The following is a 14,548-nucleotide window of genomic DNA, read 5'->3' as shown; positions in this document are numbered from 1 at the left end:
GGGGATTCCCGGTGTTTTATTTTTGAAGTAGTTTGAAAGAATATTAGGGGTTCTTAGTGTGCTTTTTTAAGAATGCTATGACAGAATTTGGAAAAATCTCAGGAACAACTTTCGCTGTGTTTCTGAAATTTGAAAAAATTTTAGGAGCTTTGTTATTAGAAGAATTTGAGAAGACCTTAGGAATTGCTGGTGTTTTGTTCTTGAAACAGTCTCAAAGAATTTCGAAGTTTTTTGAAATTTATTTTGGAAGAAAGTTTGAAAGAATCTTAGAGTTTCTAGAAATAAATAAATAAAATTCGTTGTTTTTGTGATGATGACATTATTGGAACTGTGAACACAAAGAATAAATTTAATTTAGTTAAAGAAAAACGGAGAACATTTTGTTCAAGATCAAAAGGTTACACTATTCAATGCGATGACAATATTTTATATCGATCTAGAAAACTGTATGCTCCAAGTTGTTTAAAACTCGTATACCTTAGCAATAACGAAGTAATGTGGTTGTAAATTTGTGAAGCAATTTTCTTTTGGTTGCTTTTTTTTTGGTTTCAATTATGAAATCTTTCATAGAAACAATTAATTGCGTGTTTGACACTAACGTAAGTATTACTCTCTGATAATAAATAATGAAAAAATAGGTTTTCCGTTTTCGTCTTGAAGGATTTGTCAAATATTTTTTAAAATTAGCTGGTTCAGGTATAGCGAAAAACACTGTATTTTCATTTCTCGACCGCCAAAGTGACACTTACACTCCGTGGTACATCATATACTACTGACTCAACTCAACAAACTCTAATGTTTCAAAACAATAAAAGAAGATTGTCATTAATGATGAATATAACGATTTTCACTCCAAAAACAATTAAAACTTCCTCTCACATTTCTTCTCTTAGTAAATAATTAAATCGTCCACATAGACAATTTTTATTATTCAATTTCAGTTGGCAACTACAAACTCTCTTCAAGGTTTCGAAGATCCAAGACGTTGACGACAAGTTTACAATCTCTACAGAACCAAAAGAATCACAACAACTATGAGAAAAGTTTGAAAACAAATGGAATCGGAACAAGAACCCTTCATTGATGAAAACCCCCACTTCCATTCTTTTTCATCTATATGATTTTGAAGAAGCCATCTACATCGAGTAATCATCAATGATGCGTGTGCCGTGGAATTTCGGACTACTAAGGGGTCATGAGAGTTGACTTAACAAAATTTATTGTTTATGGTTTTTCTCATACAATTTGTAAAAGATTCCGTTTCTGTCTTCTAGTAGACGACGCGGATCACCAACCTGAGCTACAGTACCATTGTCTAAAACCAGAACGTTGTCAAAACCTAGTATATACCGAAATTTGTGGGTTATGACGATGACAGTGCTATCCCCAAAACTACTTGAAATTACGCTATGTATTACGGATTCCGTATCAGAATCAACATTCGCTGTAACCTCATCCAAAATTACAACCTTGCTTTTCCGCACAATAGCCCTACACAAACAAACCAATCGTTCTTGCCCAGCACTCAGTTTTGTATCTTGACAAATTTTATCTTCCAAACTTTGAAACAGTCCCGCTAAATGCACCATTTTCAAAGCTTGCCAAATTTCATCGTCAGAAAACTTCTTCGTAGGATCAATGTTGTCGCGAAGACTTCCTGAAAACAAAGTAGACTCTTGCGAAATTATAAACACGTTGGACCGGAGCAAATCTAAACTAAGAGTAGCTATGTCAACATTGTCAATAAATATGTGTCCTTTGAATCCATATGGACGAAAAAGAAGAGACGTCAGTGAAGTTTTCCCGGCAGCAGTTCGTCCAACTATAGCAAATTTTGTCTTCGACTTTACAACAAAATTTAAATCGTTTAATACGTTGGTGGTGTTGTAGCCAAAATATACGTGTTCGTATCTTATTTCGCCTTGTGAAGGCCAGTTTGTCACAACTACGCCGTTTTCATTTTCTTGCTTTTGCTTAGTGTATTGTAGAATTCTTTCGACTGTCGTCATGTAGTTTTCGAGTCTGGTCCAAGAACGGCACAAAAACTGTTGCGTTATGGTAAGTAAAAATATCTGCAAGAGACCGAGGCCTACATTGTCTGACGATATGTCTAAAAGGGTAAATTTTTATTGTCAATTTAAAGCCACAAATGAAGTTACCTTCATCTAAAACTAAAAATAAAATAATTGCAAAAGTGCTAAAACACACACCACAGCTGTCAATAGTAAAATGGAAGGCTTTTTCACAAGTCATATACATGTACGAAGCCGAAGTATATAAATTCTGGCGTTTATCAAATTCCTCACGTTGAAGATTTTGTTGTTTGGAAATTCTAATAGTCGCCAGTCCCTCTAGTGTTGCGTTAATGTGACCAACTAAAGGACTCCGTGCTGGAAAATAGTTTTAGATAAAAAATATTATTATTGCATGAGCGTACTTGAAAACTCCAGTCGCTTTAGTGCCCGTCCTGTTCTTATATAAATCATTCTTAAAGTGATGATTATTGCACCAAACGCCAAACACGCGATCAAAAAATAGACGTTTACTGTCGCTGCAAGAATTATGATTCCGGTTGTTGCTGCAATGTTCTGGAACATAAAGTGTAAGTTTATATCGATGAAGGCAACTCACTCTCAACATATCGTAGAATGTTCTCGGTACGAATTCGTCAAGATAGAGCATATCTTCCGAAAAGCGATTTAATATGTTTCCAGCGAAGTGGCTATTGAAGAATTCTATCGAAGAATTTACAATTTTAGACAACAACAATTTGTGTATAGATATGGAAGCCTTTTTAGCCAGAAACCAGTAAAGTGTTGTGTTGACTATGAAGAGCACAGTTGCCGCTATTATTAAAATGGGAAGAACGTAGATCATTCTTTGTCGATTTTCTAGTGCCTTCGTCGTGGTAGAATTCTTGAAGATAAGTTGTTCGGTGCGAATCCTACAACAGAACCAATTATACCCACCTATGTGGTACTCGAGTTTACCAGTTAGCTTGTAGCTTGATAACACTAGTTTTCAAAACCTGGGTTAATACAACCAGGAAAAAAATACCAAAAATTTTTGAAATTCCATCACAAGCTTCTAAATATTTTTGATACGCTTCTAATTTGACTTTTCCTGAAGCTTTCACTTCTTGGTAAACATTGTCATCCGCTTCAAGATTTTCAACCAACTTTGTTTCAGTAGTTGTATTTTCTTTTGTTGTAAACTTTTTTTTCACCAGTTGCTTATCGTCACTCTTAATAGTACCATTCTCTATTGTAACTAGTCTGTCGGAATTACCAATATGTTGCACGTTTTGCGTAACCACAAGAGTTATTTTGTCTTTCAAAAACTTTCTCAAACACTCTTCGTAAACGAAATCTGCGACCATCACATCCAAATGACATAAACAATCGTCGATTAAGTAGACGTCGCAGTCTTTGTAAACAGCTCGTGCCAGATTGATTCTTGCTTGTTGGCCTTTACTCAGGTTAGCTCCTTTATCTGCCACCACCGTCGAGTCTTGTACTTCGTCAAGCAAAGCACAAACTCTTAGAACTTCCAGATATCGCGCTTGGTCGAAACCACTTCCAAACAAAATGTTCTGCTTAATGGTGGCTGGAAAAAGCCACGGTTCCTGAGATGCATAAGCAAAACTTTTCATATCTTCTTTTGCCAAAATTGTTAAAAAGTATGTTTTTCCGCCACCAACTGGTCCGGTTATGGCCGTGATTCCACTACTGTATTCAAACTCCACGTGTGGCGTTTTCACACTCAATAAAGGAATGTTTGTGGACGGTTCGTCGATGTTTCTGCTTGTTGCTCTAAGAAAATTTTCGATTCTTGTGATAGCAGCGATTATTGTTGCAAATTCGAGTACTGCCCGTGGTAAGACATGTTGTAGAGGCAAACGAAGTGCGTTAAGACTGTTTAATATGACAAAGAGAGTACCAACATTTGACTTAACTCCGGAAAATATTAAGCCAACCACAATGATGTACCACGAAAAATCAATAACTGAAGACGAAATTATGATACTGGTACTCAACAAGATAAATACTTTAGTAAGAAGAGACACTTCTTTTCTGGAAACTAAAATTAATACGGAAGGTACAATTTTGTCTCCTTACTTTCTAATTTCTTGGATTTTGTGTTGGTAGTAGTCACCCCATTGGTAGTACTTTATCAACGATATCCCCCCCAAAACCTCTTTAGTGGTTTGAAGCCTCATATCCGTCTTTGCCAAAGTTCTGACTTGGAGTTTCTTCACAAAAAATGCCAAAATTCCTAAAAATGGGTACACTCGACTTAGATCGACCTCCGGTACTATAACTCACCACTGATAGTCACCGCCGTAACAATAATGAAAATCAAAATCACGAACAGCCAACCAGCTTCTGTGTACAACACGTAACACAAAACCAAAATGTTCAAGACATCTCTCAGCATTAAAGTCACCATTAGTAGGAATTCTTCAAACTCTGACACATCTTTCGTGATAAGATTAACACTTCTGCCAATCGATACCGACTTCAAATCTAGAACTCGTCTGTAGATCAGAGAAGTGAGACCAGCGCGGATTTTTAGAGAAAATGTGATGATTCTTCGATCGAAGTTATTGACGTATAAAACTGTAGCGAACTCTACTAGTACCAACAAAGCCCCATAAGCGCACGCTTCGCTTTTTGGAAAAGTAGTACGGTCCGACGCGAAGTACAAAATAAATCTTTTGGTCAATCGGGGTTTCACAGCTCTGGAAGAAGGAACGTAAGTTTGGAAGTTGCAATGTTGGAAGAATTCATACGTTAGAGTTAGCGGAATGATTAAAGTTAGTACTAGTAGAAAGTACTCTTTGCCGAAGCATTTGAACAGAAGGTGTGGTAAGGAGTTTCGGTTGTTTCTTGCTTGTTTCGTCCATTCTTTTTCTAGTTTTTGTCCTAACTGTTTCGACTCGTACGATGGCAGTACTTGGTATATATCGCTTTCAATCAGCTCTTTGTTGTATCCTTTTAGAAAGAGTTTGGCAGTGTAACTAAATTTAGTGTTATTTTCTAGTATTATTTGTTATTTTAGTACTTACGTAAAAAATAATTTTGAAAAGAAATTAGTGCTCTTCACAGGATTGAGTGGTTTGTGTGTCTTTTTTTCGTAATTCATTGTGTAGTGTAGTACTTAGTTGTTTAAGGTACTGTCTAGGGTTCAGTGTTTTCATGGTTTACATTTCTAATGGAAAAATTATACTTGTAAAGACAATTTAAAAGTGTATAAAAAACGTAGCACAGTCGTTAAGTGAGTGATACGACAGAAACGATAAGAAAATGGTGCCAGAATGATAAATAAAAAGTAAGGTTGGGTAAGGCTAATTTGTGCTGTGTCTGTCAATTTTTTTTTTTATTAAATTTGTAACAGTATACCACAATCGATATTCCAGCCATTCAGTATCTAACATAAATCGTAAAATTGAAAATTTTTATTTTTTATAATCTGTGTTAGTAAATAAAACAAATTATTATGATTATTCAATATGTATTGAGTGATTATAGATACGTCATCACACGAGTATTATTTATAAAAAGGAATTGCAGTGCAAAAGGATTGTGCATTCTGATCTAGATATATTTTGACATACACCAAGTAAATGTACAACATAAACCAATAAGCATTTATGTGACCACAATCCACCCGAAACAAATAACAAAAAAAATCTCAAAATTTATCGAAAAACCCTTTTGAAGCTGTACCGGTTGGGCAAGATTGTTGATATTTGTACCAACACTGGTCTCACAGTCCAATAACGTTATGTTGTTCCGAAATGTCCAATTTAAAAGAGACCGCAAATTCTGTTTATCGAAATTGTTGTCGATACGCAAAATAAGAATTTTACAATTTTGCACTTCAAGATTGCCAGTCAATTTACGAATTTTGTTTCCCTTTAGCCTAACTTCTAGAAAACTGTGGTTGTGGAAAATGTTGACTGAAATTTGTTGCAACAAATTGTTTTCTAGGAAAAGATGTATATCTGTGGCATTTGATCCTTTGAATGCATCTTCGGCGATGTTTGTTATCCTATTATGTGACAGAGATAACATAAAATCTCTCGTTTGGGAAAAATCCAGTGAAGATGGTCCCAGTTGTGTGATGCAGTTTTTCACTAAAACCAGTTCTTCAAATCTGGGTAGGTTTTCGTAGGCTTTGGAGTTCAAAGTCGTTAGTTCGTTTTCTGCAAGGTAGATTACCTCTAAATTGGAAAGATTAGCGAATGCCAGATTTTCAACAAACTGGATTCCATTACGGCTGAGATCTATAAATGTAAGTTTGTGATTCCTGAAAGTGTAAGTTTGGATCACTTTAATATTGTTTTCTTGAATAATAATAGAATCAACTTCTTGTCCGTTAAGAAAATCTGGTTCTATTTCTACAGTGTAGGTGTTTATAAACTGCAGGCTTTGGACTGGGTATGAGAGATTAAATAACCCGTCGAACAATTTGGTAACTTTATCGTCAACTATTATCGTCACTGCAGGTTCTGATGTCAAAATTATGGACTCGTTCTGATTTTTTCTGTTCATTTCGTAATTTAAGGTAATATAGTTTATCGAAGTACACGCCTGAAATAAAAATGAAGTTTGAAGATGCCAGAAAATAAGCGTACGAATAATATAGACGAACATGTTGTGTGTTTCTACTCTACCAAGATCTAGATTACGTTGATGTCCTCATTATCGTTTCGAAATAAAGTTGCCACTAAAGTAACAATTACTGTCTGATGTAATCCCCATTTTGGAAGTATTGCGCAGATTTCCCAATAGAAGTGCCTCGTTTGTAGATTTTGCAATCATGCATGGGCTAATCAGAGTGATCGAGTCCTTCGGGCGAATTGCCACTTTCATATTTTTCCACGTTTCATTACCTCTGCGTCAATTTTTGTTAGGCACATAATCTCGGAAATTACTGTAAATTGTCCATGCATATTAGGACTATCATATACAGACAGAAAGAAAAGGGATAGAGAAGTAGAGTCTCCGGAAGAGAAAAAGCAGGTCTTCCAAAGAACAAATTGACAGTAACGTCACCTCTGCAATTGATAAAGAAGAAGAATCAAGGAGACATAGAGATGGAGAAGGAATGGAATACACGGCCTAAAGAGGAACTTAAAACAATAAGAGAAGAATTAAAGCAAGCAAGAGATCAACTACAGGAGAAAAATCAAGAAATTAGAGACAAGCATGAAGAATGGAAGCGAGTTAAGGAAGAAATGGGAAAGCGAGTGGGTGAAGTAGAAAGTCAGCTAGATCGAATGGACAGAGAAAAGAGAAGAAACAAAGTAGTGATGATGGGATTCGAAATAGGAACAGGAGGGCAGCAGCAGATAATTGAAAAGGTGATAAAATTTTTAGAAGAGAAAGTCAAAATTAAAAGCGCGTACAAAATTGCAGAGAAAGTTTAAAAATAGTGGAATTCGAAAATAGAGAAGAAAAAATATATGTAATGAAAAGCAAGAACTTAAGAGGGTCGTCAATTTACATGAATGATGATCTGACGAAAACGGAAAGAAAAATTCAAATCAAAATAAAAGAAGAGGCAACAAAAGAGAGAAATAAAGGAAAAATGGTTAGAATGGGATATAAAAAGTTAACTGTAGAAGACAGAAATTTTGAATGAAGTGAAGAAGAGGGTAGACTCAAGAAGGTAGAAAAATTTTAGTAAAGAGCCAAAAGAAAAGGAAGAAAAAGAGGAAAAATGGAAGGAAACAAGGCAAAGGAAAAGGAAAAGAAATAAAGGATGCAGATAGGGAAATCGGAAAAAGGGAAACTGGTACAAAATTAGGAGAAAAAGGGGTGAAGGTACTGTTTTGGAATGTCCAAGGGTTGCGAAAAAATGAAAAAGAGTTCTGGGTCTACGTGGGAAAATTTGATGTGGTGGGTCTAGTAGAGACATGGGTACAAAGAGAAAACTGGGAGAAATTTGAAGAAAGATTACCACAAGAATATGTGTGGGAGTGTCAAGGAGCCACAAAGGAAATGAAAAAGGGGAGAGCAAGCGGGGGAATAGTAATGGGAATTCGAAAAGAAATGCAAGAATTGGAAAAGGAAAGTAATAGTAAAAACAGACTAATGAAGAAAGTAATACAGTTGGATAACAATCGATGGAAATAATAACCGTTTATAGCAAGAAAACGGAGGAAAACAAGATAAACATAGAAAAGGAAACAAAAGAAAAAGGAGACTTTTACGAGGGGATTTTAACGCAAGACTGGGCGATAAGGGGACAAGAATAATAGATAAAGAAAAGGGAGATAAAAGAGGATCAAAAGACAAGGCAAATAACAAAAAAGGAAAAATATTCTGGAAGATAATAGAAGAAATGGGATGGGAAATTTTGAATGGAAACAAGGAAGGAAATGAAGAAGGAGAATGGACGTACGTAAGGGCTAGAGGAGAATCAATTATAGACTATGGGATTGTCAACGAAGGGGCGTGGGAAGAAATAGAAAGTTAAAAAGTGGGGGAAAGGGTAGAATCAGACCACATGCCACTAGAAATAAAAATCAAAGGAAAAGAGCAACAGTACGAACAACAAGAGTGAAGAAACGAAAGAAAAGAAATAGAAAAAAAAAGATGGGATGAAAAGGGAATTCAAAGATACAGAAGTAGACTAGAAAAAAACAAATTCGAAGTAAAAGAAGATATAGATGCTATGATAGCAAAACTGATCAACTTAATTGTAGCGTAGAAGCTACGGAAAAAAGAAAGATATACATATGGCAAGGGAGGAATAATGGATGGAACGGAGAATGTAGTGAATTGAAGAGAAAAGCAAGGGAAAAATTAAGAAAATGGAAGAGTAACAGGGGAAGGAAAGAAGAGTACTTAAAAGCAAGAGAGAATTATAGGAGAAAATGTGAAGAAAGAAAAGGAGAACAACGAGAAGAAGAAGAGAAGGCAATAAAATCCCTGAAAACAGAAAAAGAAATATGGAGATATCTAAACAAGGAACGGAGAAGGAAGAGTGGGCAACTGGAACAACGATTAAAAGTTTCAAAAAGTACGTACAAAACAGGAATTGGAAGTGAATGTGGAAAAACAAAAATGGTGGTGTTTGAGAAGAAAGTAAGAAAGAAGAAGGAAGAGTGGGCATGGAGAGGGAAGAAGATTGCATAGGTGAAAGAATTCCATTACTTAGGATATACATTAAAGAGCAATAACTCAGATAGAGCTCATATTCAAGAAATGGTCCGAAAAGCGAACAAAGTGATAGGAATGGTATGGGGAATAGGAGATAGAAAATTTGGACATGAATATAAGAGAAGAATGATGATGTTTGATAGTTTGATCAAAAGTGTATTTATGTACGGAGCTGAGATATGGGGATGGAGGGAATATGAAGAAATAGAGAGAGTGCAAGAAAAATACATAAAATGGACATTGGGATTGGAAAAGTATACGTCGGAGTATACAGTGAGAGAAGAAACAAAAAGGGAGAAAATAAGAGTGGAAGCGGGTAAAAGGGAGGTTGGACTTGAAGAGAGTTTAGTGAGAGCGGTGTAAAATATTGCAAGGATGTTGGAAAAAAATAAGAAAGGAAGGGGGAAAACATGTTTGGAACGAAAGAGACAAGTATTATGAAGGAAAGGGATATGCATGTGCAGAAATAGAGAGAATGGGAGAGGAGTATGAAAAAACAACTGAGTGTAAGAGATAAGGATATAGATAAGCAAGAACGCAGATCGAGAATATCGGAGTCTAGATATAATGCAGCGTATAGAAAAATAGTAAAGGATGAAGTACCAAGGTACACACACAGAGAGAGAGTATAAACTTATTCGCTCAATTTTTTTCTTCTGTATATGAAAAGAACAATAGCAATTTCAACCTTAATTTTGTTCCGGATATGGAAGTAAATGATTATGGTTTAAAGGTGTCTATTGTTGAGGTGTTTGAGCATATTTCCCAAATAAAATCCTCCTCCAATTATGGTCCAGATCAGATTCCAAGCATTCTCTTACAAAACTGTGTCTTCACAATTTCTCTTCCATTGATTTTGTTATTTCAATCGTCTCTAAATGAACGTAAATTTCCTAAAGTTTGGAAAAACAGTTATATTATCCCTATCTTTAAAACTGGTGAACAGAATAGAACTGATCATTATAGAGGAGTGTGTAACCAATCTGTTATTGCAAAGATTTTTGACTTCATAGTGTCTAAACAATTGCAGTGTATGTCGTCCTGCATAATTTCTGAAAAACAACATAGTTTCGTTAAAAATAGATCAACTCTGTCGAACTTAATAGAATACTATTCCTTTCTTAATGATGCTTTTGCCACTAAACTTCAAGTTGATGCTGCATATACCGATTTCTCTAAAGCCTTCGATAAACTAAATCATAAGTTGCTACTTTTAAAGTTATCCAAATACGGTTTTAATAACAACACTATAAAGTGGTTAGCGTCATTCTTAAGTGATAGGCAGCAACAGGTGAGAATTGGGAACCACTTATCTACTCCCTTTTCTGTAACATCGGGGGTCCCACAAGGTTCACACTGTGGTCCTATTTTGTTCTTGTTATTTATTAATGACATAACATCTTGCTTTCACAATTCGAATTTTTTATTATATGCTGACGATTTGAAGCTATTTAAATCTGTTCAGTATATGACTGACGCAATGGAATTGCAAGATGACCTTAATAGATTACATGCATGGTCTTTGAGCAATTTACTACCTCTAAATCTCAAAAAGTGTTATGTGATCTCTTTCCTCAACTCTAAATCATTGGTAACTTTTAATTATCAGTTAGAAAGCTCTGTCATAACTCGTGTGAAAGAAATCAAGAATTTAGGCCTTATTTTTGATTCATTCCTTACATTCAAGCAACATAATTATCATATTTATAATAAATCAATTAGAATATTAGGCTTCATATGGCGTCATTGTTGTGATTTATCTCAGTGGTTCATTACATTGTTATACACTTCATTTGTGCGTTCTCATCTTGAATATTGTTCCCCAGTATGGAATCCATATTATAGAGTTGACTGTGATCTACTAGAAAAAGTTCAAAGAGGTTTCTTCGTTTGATTGAATTTAAACTTAATCGTAGTCATCATCAGGGTGATTACACTTGGATTTGTAGTTATCTCAATATAAACTCTTTAGAGGATAGGCATTGTATGTCGGATATTTGCATTCTCCATGGTCTCATAAATGGTAACATTGACAATTCTTTACTGTTAAGTAAGTTTAACGTTCTTAATTCCTGCAGCCAATAGTCGTATTACGCGTAGTTCAGCGACGTTCAGAATTTCTGTATCTAGTACCAACAAAACTATAAGAATCACGCTATCTTAAGAATGATGGAGACAGCAAATCATCCGAATAAATATAACGATTTCGTATTATTCAACAGTGGTAAACACGAGTTTAAAAGAAAACTAAAGCGATTATTTCCGTCACAATTTTTATAAACAGTGTATTATGAGTATATATTTTTTATCTCTTCTCATATCTATTGCTAATTTTTCTTATTGTTAAGATGAATTAATTAAGTAATTTAAGTTTGTATACTTGTATATTTATTTTATGTACTATTATTGTAATTGAAGTTATACGTCAATAAAATAATAATAGTAATAATAATAAAGCTGAAGTGTTTGTTTAGTTGAACACGCTAATCTTAGAAACTACTGGTTCGAATTCAAAAAATCTTTTTTTGTTGGATAGTCCATTTATCGTATCTACATATAGGCTATATAACATCACGCTACGATCACTAGGAGTGAAGTAGCAATGAAAAATTGGAAAAAACGGGAAAAATATTCCTTCTTTGACAGCTTCCGTTGCTTACACTGCCTAAACGGTTAAAGTTACGTAAAAATCATGTATGACGAAATTGTTCCCTTCTAAAAGTTCTAAAGAAAAGTCCGCGACAGCGTATGTCTATCTTTTAAGGTCAACTCAGTATAACCATTTTTATGGTTATGAAATTTGTTCTAAAATAATAATGCATCTATATAAATAAAAATGAATCGCTGAAATGTATGTACGCGCATAACTTCAGAACGACTGCACCAAATTAGATGATTCTTTTTTTTATGTGTTCCTTATTGTCAGGACAAGGTTTGTATATAAAAAAATTTACAAAAAATAAGACAGCTAAAAAATCAAAAAATTCTAAAAATTTTATGTGGGAATCGCCACTTCAAATTAATTTCAATAGTTGGCGTTCCTGACGGACCTGTCGTCTAACTGACGTGTCATACAAAACTATTTCTTCCGTGCGATTGTGAAAAGTATATTGCATTTCAAATAGTTGTTTGTTTTTTCGTAAAAAAAACGTCGTTTATTTTAAGAAAAGACTTGGTTAAAGTGAATTTAGTTACACATTGCAAAAAGTTTCTTGATAATTTTGATCTGCCATTCTATTTACCTATATTCACTTTATTGGTTTCGACAAAACCTCAACCTTTACCGTTATTCGAGGATTTAATTTTTCCAAAATTTAAACATTGTCGACTGAACGAATCACGGAATCTGATAAATTAAAACTGAAGTCGTACTTACCCTGTTTTCTGTCCTTTTTGGAGAAATATCCATTTTCGTTCGTGTTCACAGCACTAACACAACAAATTTTCATTAATATGTATTAATAATAAACTTGAAATTCGCTAAAACGCTCCACTTTTACGCCAAAATGACGCGACGATTTTGCCGCCATCAAACAGAAATTAATACTGAACACAAAGGACCGCAAAACGTGACCTTTATACAGGTAGCTCACGTGACATTGATGTCATCGTACGTCACGATGAGACTGCAAAAATTGTTTTTCATATTTTGGTCGGGAAAATGCACATTTTCGGGGATAATTTAATATTGTTTAAACAAATTGATTTGTTTTTAATAATTTCGGGTTTGTAGGAATACGAGTTTCGGTTTAATTATCATATATATTTATGCTTATCATATTTAAACATTATAAGTGATATTAATTATGTTTAAAATTCATTAATTTATATCGTGCAAATGTATAGCTTTGATCAACCGACTTCAATCGTTTCGAAAATTTTCCCAAAATTTAAACATTGTCGAGTGAACGAATCACGGAATCCGATAAATTAAAACTGAAGTCGTAAGATAATTAAATTTTATTTATGCATAAATTGTGCAGTGCGTTCTTTCTAACACTGGCCACAGAGATTCCCATCTCAAGGTGTCTACCCAATACTAACTTATATTTTGGTGACTCAATTTTTGCCTTGATGGTTGAACACTGTCACTGTTTTCCGTTTTTGTTGTATCGAGATGCATCAACTCTTACCTACTGAAGTATTAGCATCATCTAGAAAAACTAGAAATATTTTGGTTTGATATTCGAGTAGATACTTCATATTTCGAGTATGAGCATCTACTGAGTTTTATTTATATCAACCGTTGTTAAAAAATTGTTCGAACGTTGTTTCGACAAAACTTCCTTCGCACCAAAAGTATAATGAAACATATTCAGCATTTTCGAGTTGAGTCTTTTCTTCACACAATTTTATGATGACCTAATCAATATTTACGATCAACCCGTATACCACCTTGGATTGGTGCAGTGTAATACTAAAAATAACTGTATTGTATTCCCAAAATTATCTGCGAAAATCGAGTGAGCCGTCGCATCATTTTTTTGGGGGGAATAAATAAATATTCTTAACAATTTACCATGCTTACAATAACTTTATAACGTCTGCAAGATCTCAAAGTATCCATTTCTGCAACTCTTGAGTTATTCACTAAAATAAATTGACTGATCCATTCATTTTTTTGAGTCACTGTAAAAGCAAATCTAAAAAATACGAATGCAATGATAAATTATGAAAATATACTGATGATATTTTGCACATTTTAGATAGGATTTATTCGGCAAAATCTTGAGATAACGTCATCAAGTTTTTGGACTTGATAGAAAGATATATTTTGATTAAAAACCTACCATGTCAAACAGTAACTTCAAAACGTCTGCAATATTTCAAAATTCAGTCTTGCAATTCTTGATTCAATCAATAAAATAAATTGACTCAGTGATTAATTTTTTTGAGTACACCCCCTATAAGCAAAACTAAAAAATATGGATGGAATGATAAATCACAAGTATAGTCTCCTCCTATTTTGGACATTTTAGATAGCATTGATTCATTTGGCAAAATTTTGGGCTGACGTCATCAATTTTTTGGAGGGGATAAGTAAATAAATTTTGAATAAAAACAAACAAAATTAAATTGTAGTTGAAACGAAGTTCACGGGATCAGCTAGTCTAACATAAATCGTAAAATTGAAAATCTTGATTTGTAATAATCTGTTAGTAAATAAAACAAATTATAGTGATTATTCAATATGTATTGAGTGATTATTAATAAACAGTAGCAAACCTACACATACGCTCAAGAATATATGTCATCACACGACAAAAAACAGGTTAGTATTATTTATAACATGGAATTGCGGTGCAAAAGGATTATCCATTCTGATCTAGATATATTCTGACATATGCCAAGTAAATGTACAACATAAACCAATA

The 14,548-nt window shown here is 34.1% G+C and overlaps 3 protein-coding genes across 3 annotated transcripts; 1 reads left to right on the top strand and 2 right to left on the bottom strand.

The window, feature by feature from the left end:
- Nucleotides 1–1,217: 1,217 nt before the first annotated feature.
- LOC135138445 (ATP-binding cassette sub-family C member 4-like) lies at nt 1,218–5,161 on the bottom strand. The gene is made up of 9 exons (XM_064068418.1): nt 5,069–5,161; nt 4,793–5,020; nt 4,326–4,741; nt 4,119–4,275; nt 2,991–4,073; nt 2,632–2,944; nt 2,438–2,588; nt 2,160–2,390; nt 1,218–2,110 (listed from the first exon to the last, which is right to left on the bottom strand). The coding sequence occupies exons 1-9, from the start codon at nt 5,143–5,145 to the stop codon at nt 1,218–1,220; spliced, it is 3,549 nt and encodes a 1,182-aa protein (XP_063924488.1). The 5' UTR covers nt 5,146–5,161.
- A 490-nt stretch (nt 5,162–5,651) lies between these two features.
- LOC135138444 (leucine-rich repeat-containing protein let-4-like) lies at nt 5,652–6,557 on the bottom strand. Its single transcript, XM_064068417.1, has one exon. The coding sequence runs from the start codon at nt 6,555–6,557 to the stop codon at nt 5,652–5,654; it is 906 nt and encodes a 301-aa protein (XP_063924487.1).
- Nucleotides 6,558–8,962: 2,405 nt separating this feature from the next.
- On the top strand, nt 8,963–11,038 carry LOC135138443 (uncharacterized). Its single transcript, XM_064068416.1, has 4 exons — nt 8,963–9,033; nt 10,140–10,464; nt 10,639–10,764; nt 11,000–11,038. The coding sequence occupies exons 1-4, from the start codon at nt 8,963–8,965 to the stop codon at nt 11,036–11,038; spliced, it is 561 nt and encodes a 186-aa protein (XP_063924486.1).
- The last annotated feature ends 3,510 nt before the right edge of the window (nt 11,039–14,548 follow it).

Source organism: Zophobas morio, unplaced genomic scaffold, assembly GCF_036711695.1.
Source record: "Zophobas morio isolate AGI-343-1 ecotype UQ-CSIRO unplaced genomic scaffold, CSIRO_AGI_Zmor_V1 ptg000030l, whole genome shotgun sequence".
Classification (NCBI taxonomy): domain Eukaryota; kingdom Metazoa; phylum Arthropoda; class Insecta; order Coleoptera; family Tenebrionidae; genus Zophobas; species Zophobas morio.
Note: the sequence above shows the minus strand (reverse complement) of the source record. Positions and strands in the feature narration are given on the sequence as shown.

Coding starts and splice junctions, on each gene's coding strand:
- LOC135138443 (XM_064068416.1), top strand. CDS start 8,963: ATGGAGATATCTAAACAAGGAACGGAGAAGGAAGAGTGGGCAACTGGA. Junction 9,034..10,139: donor ACGATTAAAAGTTTCAAAAA/GTACGTACAAAA, acceptor TGATCATTATAG/AGGAGTGTGTAACCAATCTG. Junction 10,765..10,999: donor TCCTCAACTCTAAATCATTG/GTAACTTTTAAT, acceptor ATTGTTCCCCAG/TATGGAATCCATATTATAGA.
- LOC135138445 (XM_064068418.1), bottom strand. CDS start 5,145: ATGAATTACGAAAAAAAGACACACAAACCACTCAATCCTGTGAAGAGC. Junction 4,074..4,118: donor AAAATCCAAGAAATTAGAAA/GTAAGGAGACAA, acceptor TTTAGTTTCCAG/AAAAGAAGTGTCTCTTCTTA. Junction 2,589..2,631: donor CATTCTACGATATGTTGAGA/GTGAGTTGCCTT, acceptor TTTATGTTCCAG/AACATTGCAGCAACAACCGG.
- LOC135138444 (XM_064068417.1), bottom strand. CDS start 6,557: ATGAACAGAAAAAATCAGAACGAGTCCATAATTTTGACATCAGAACCT.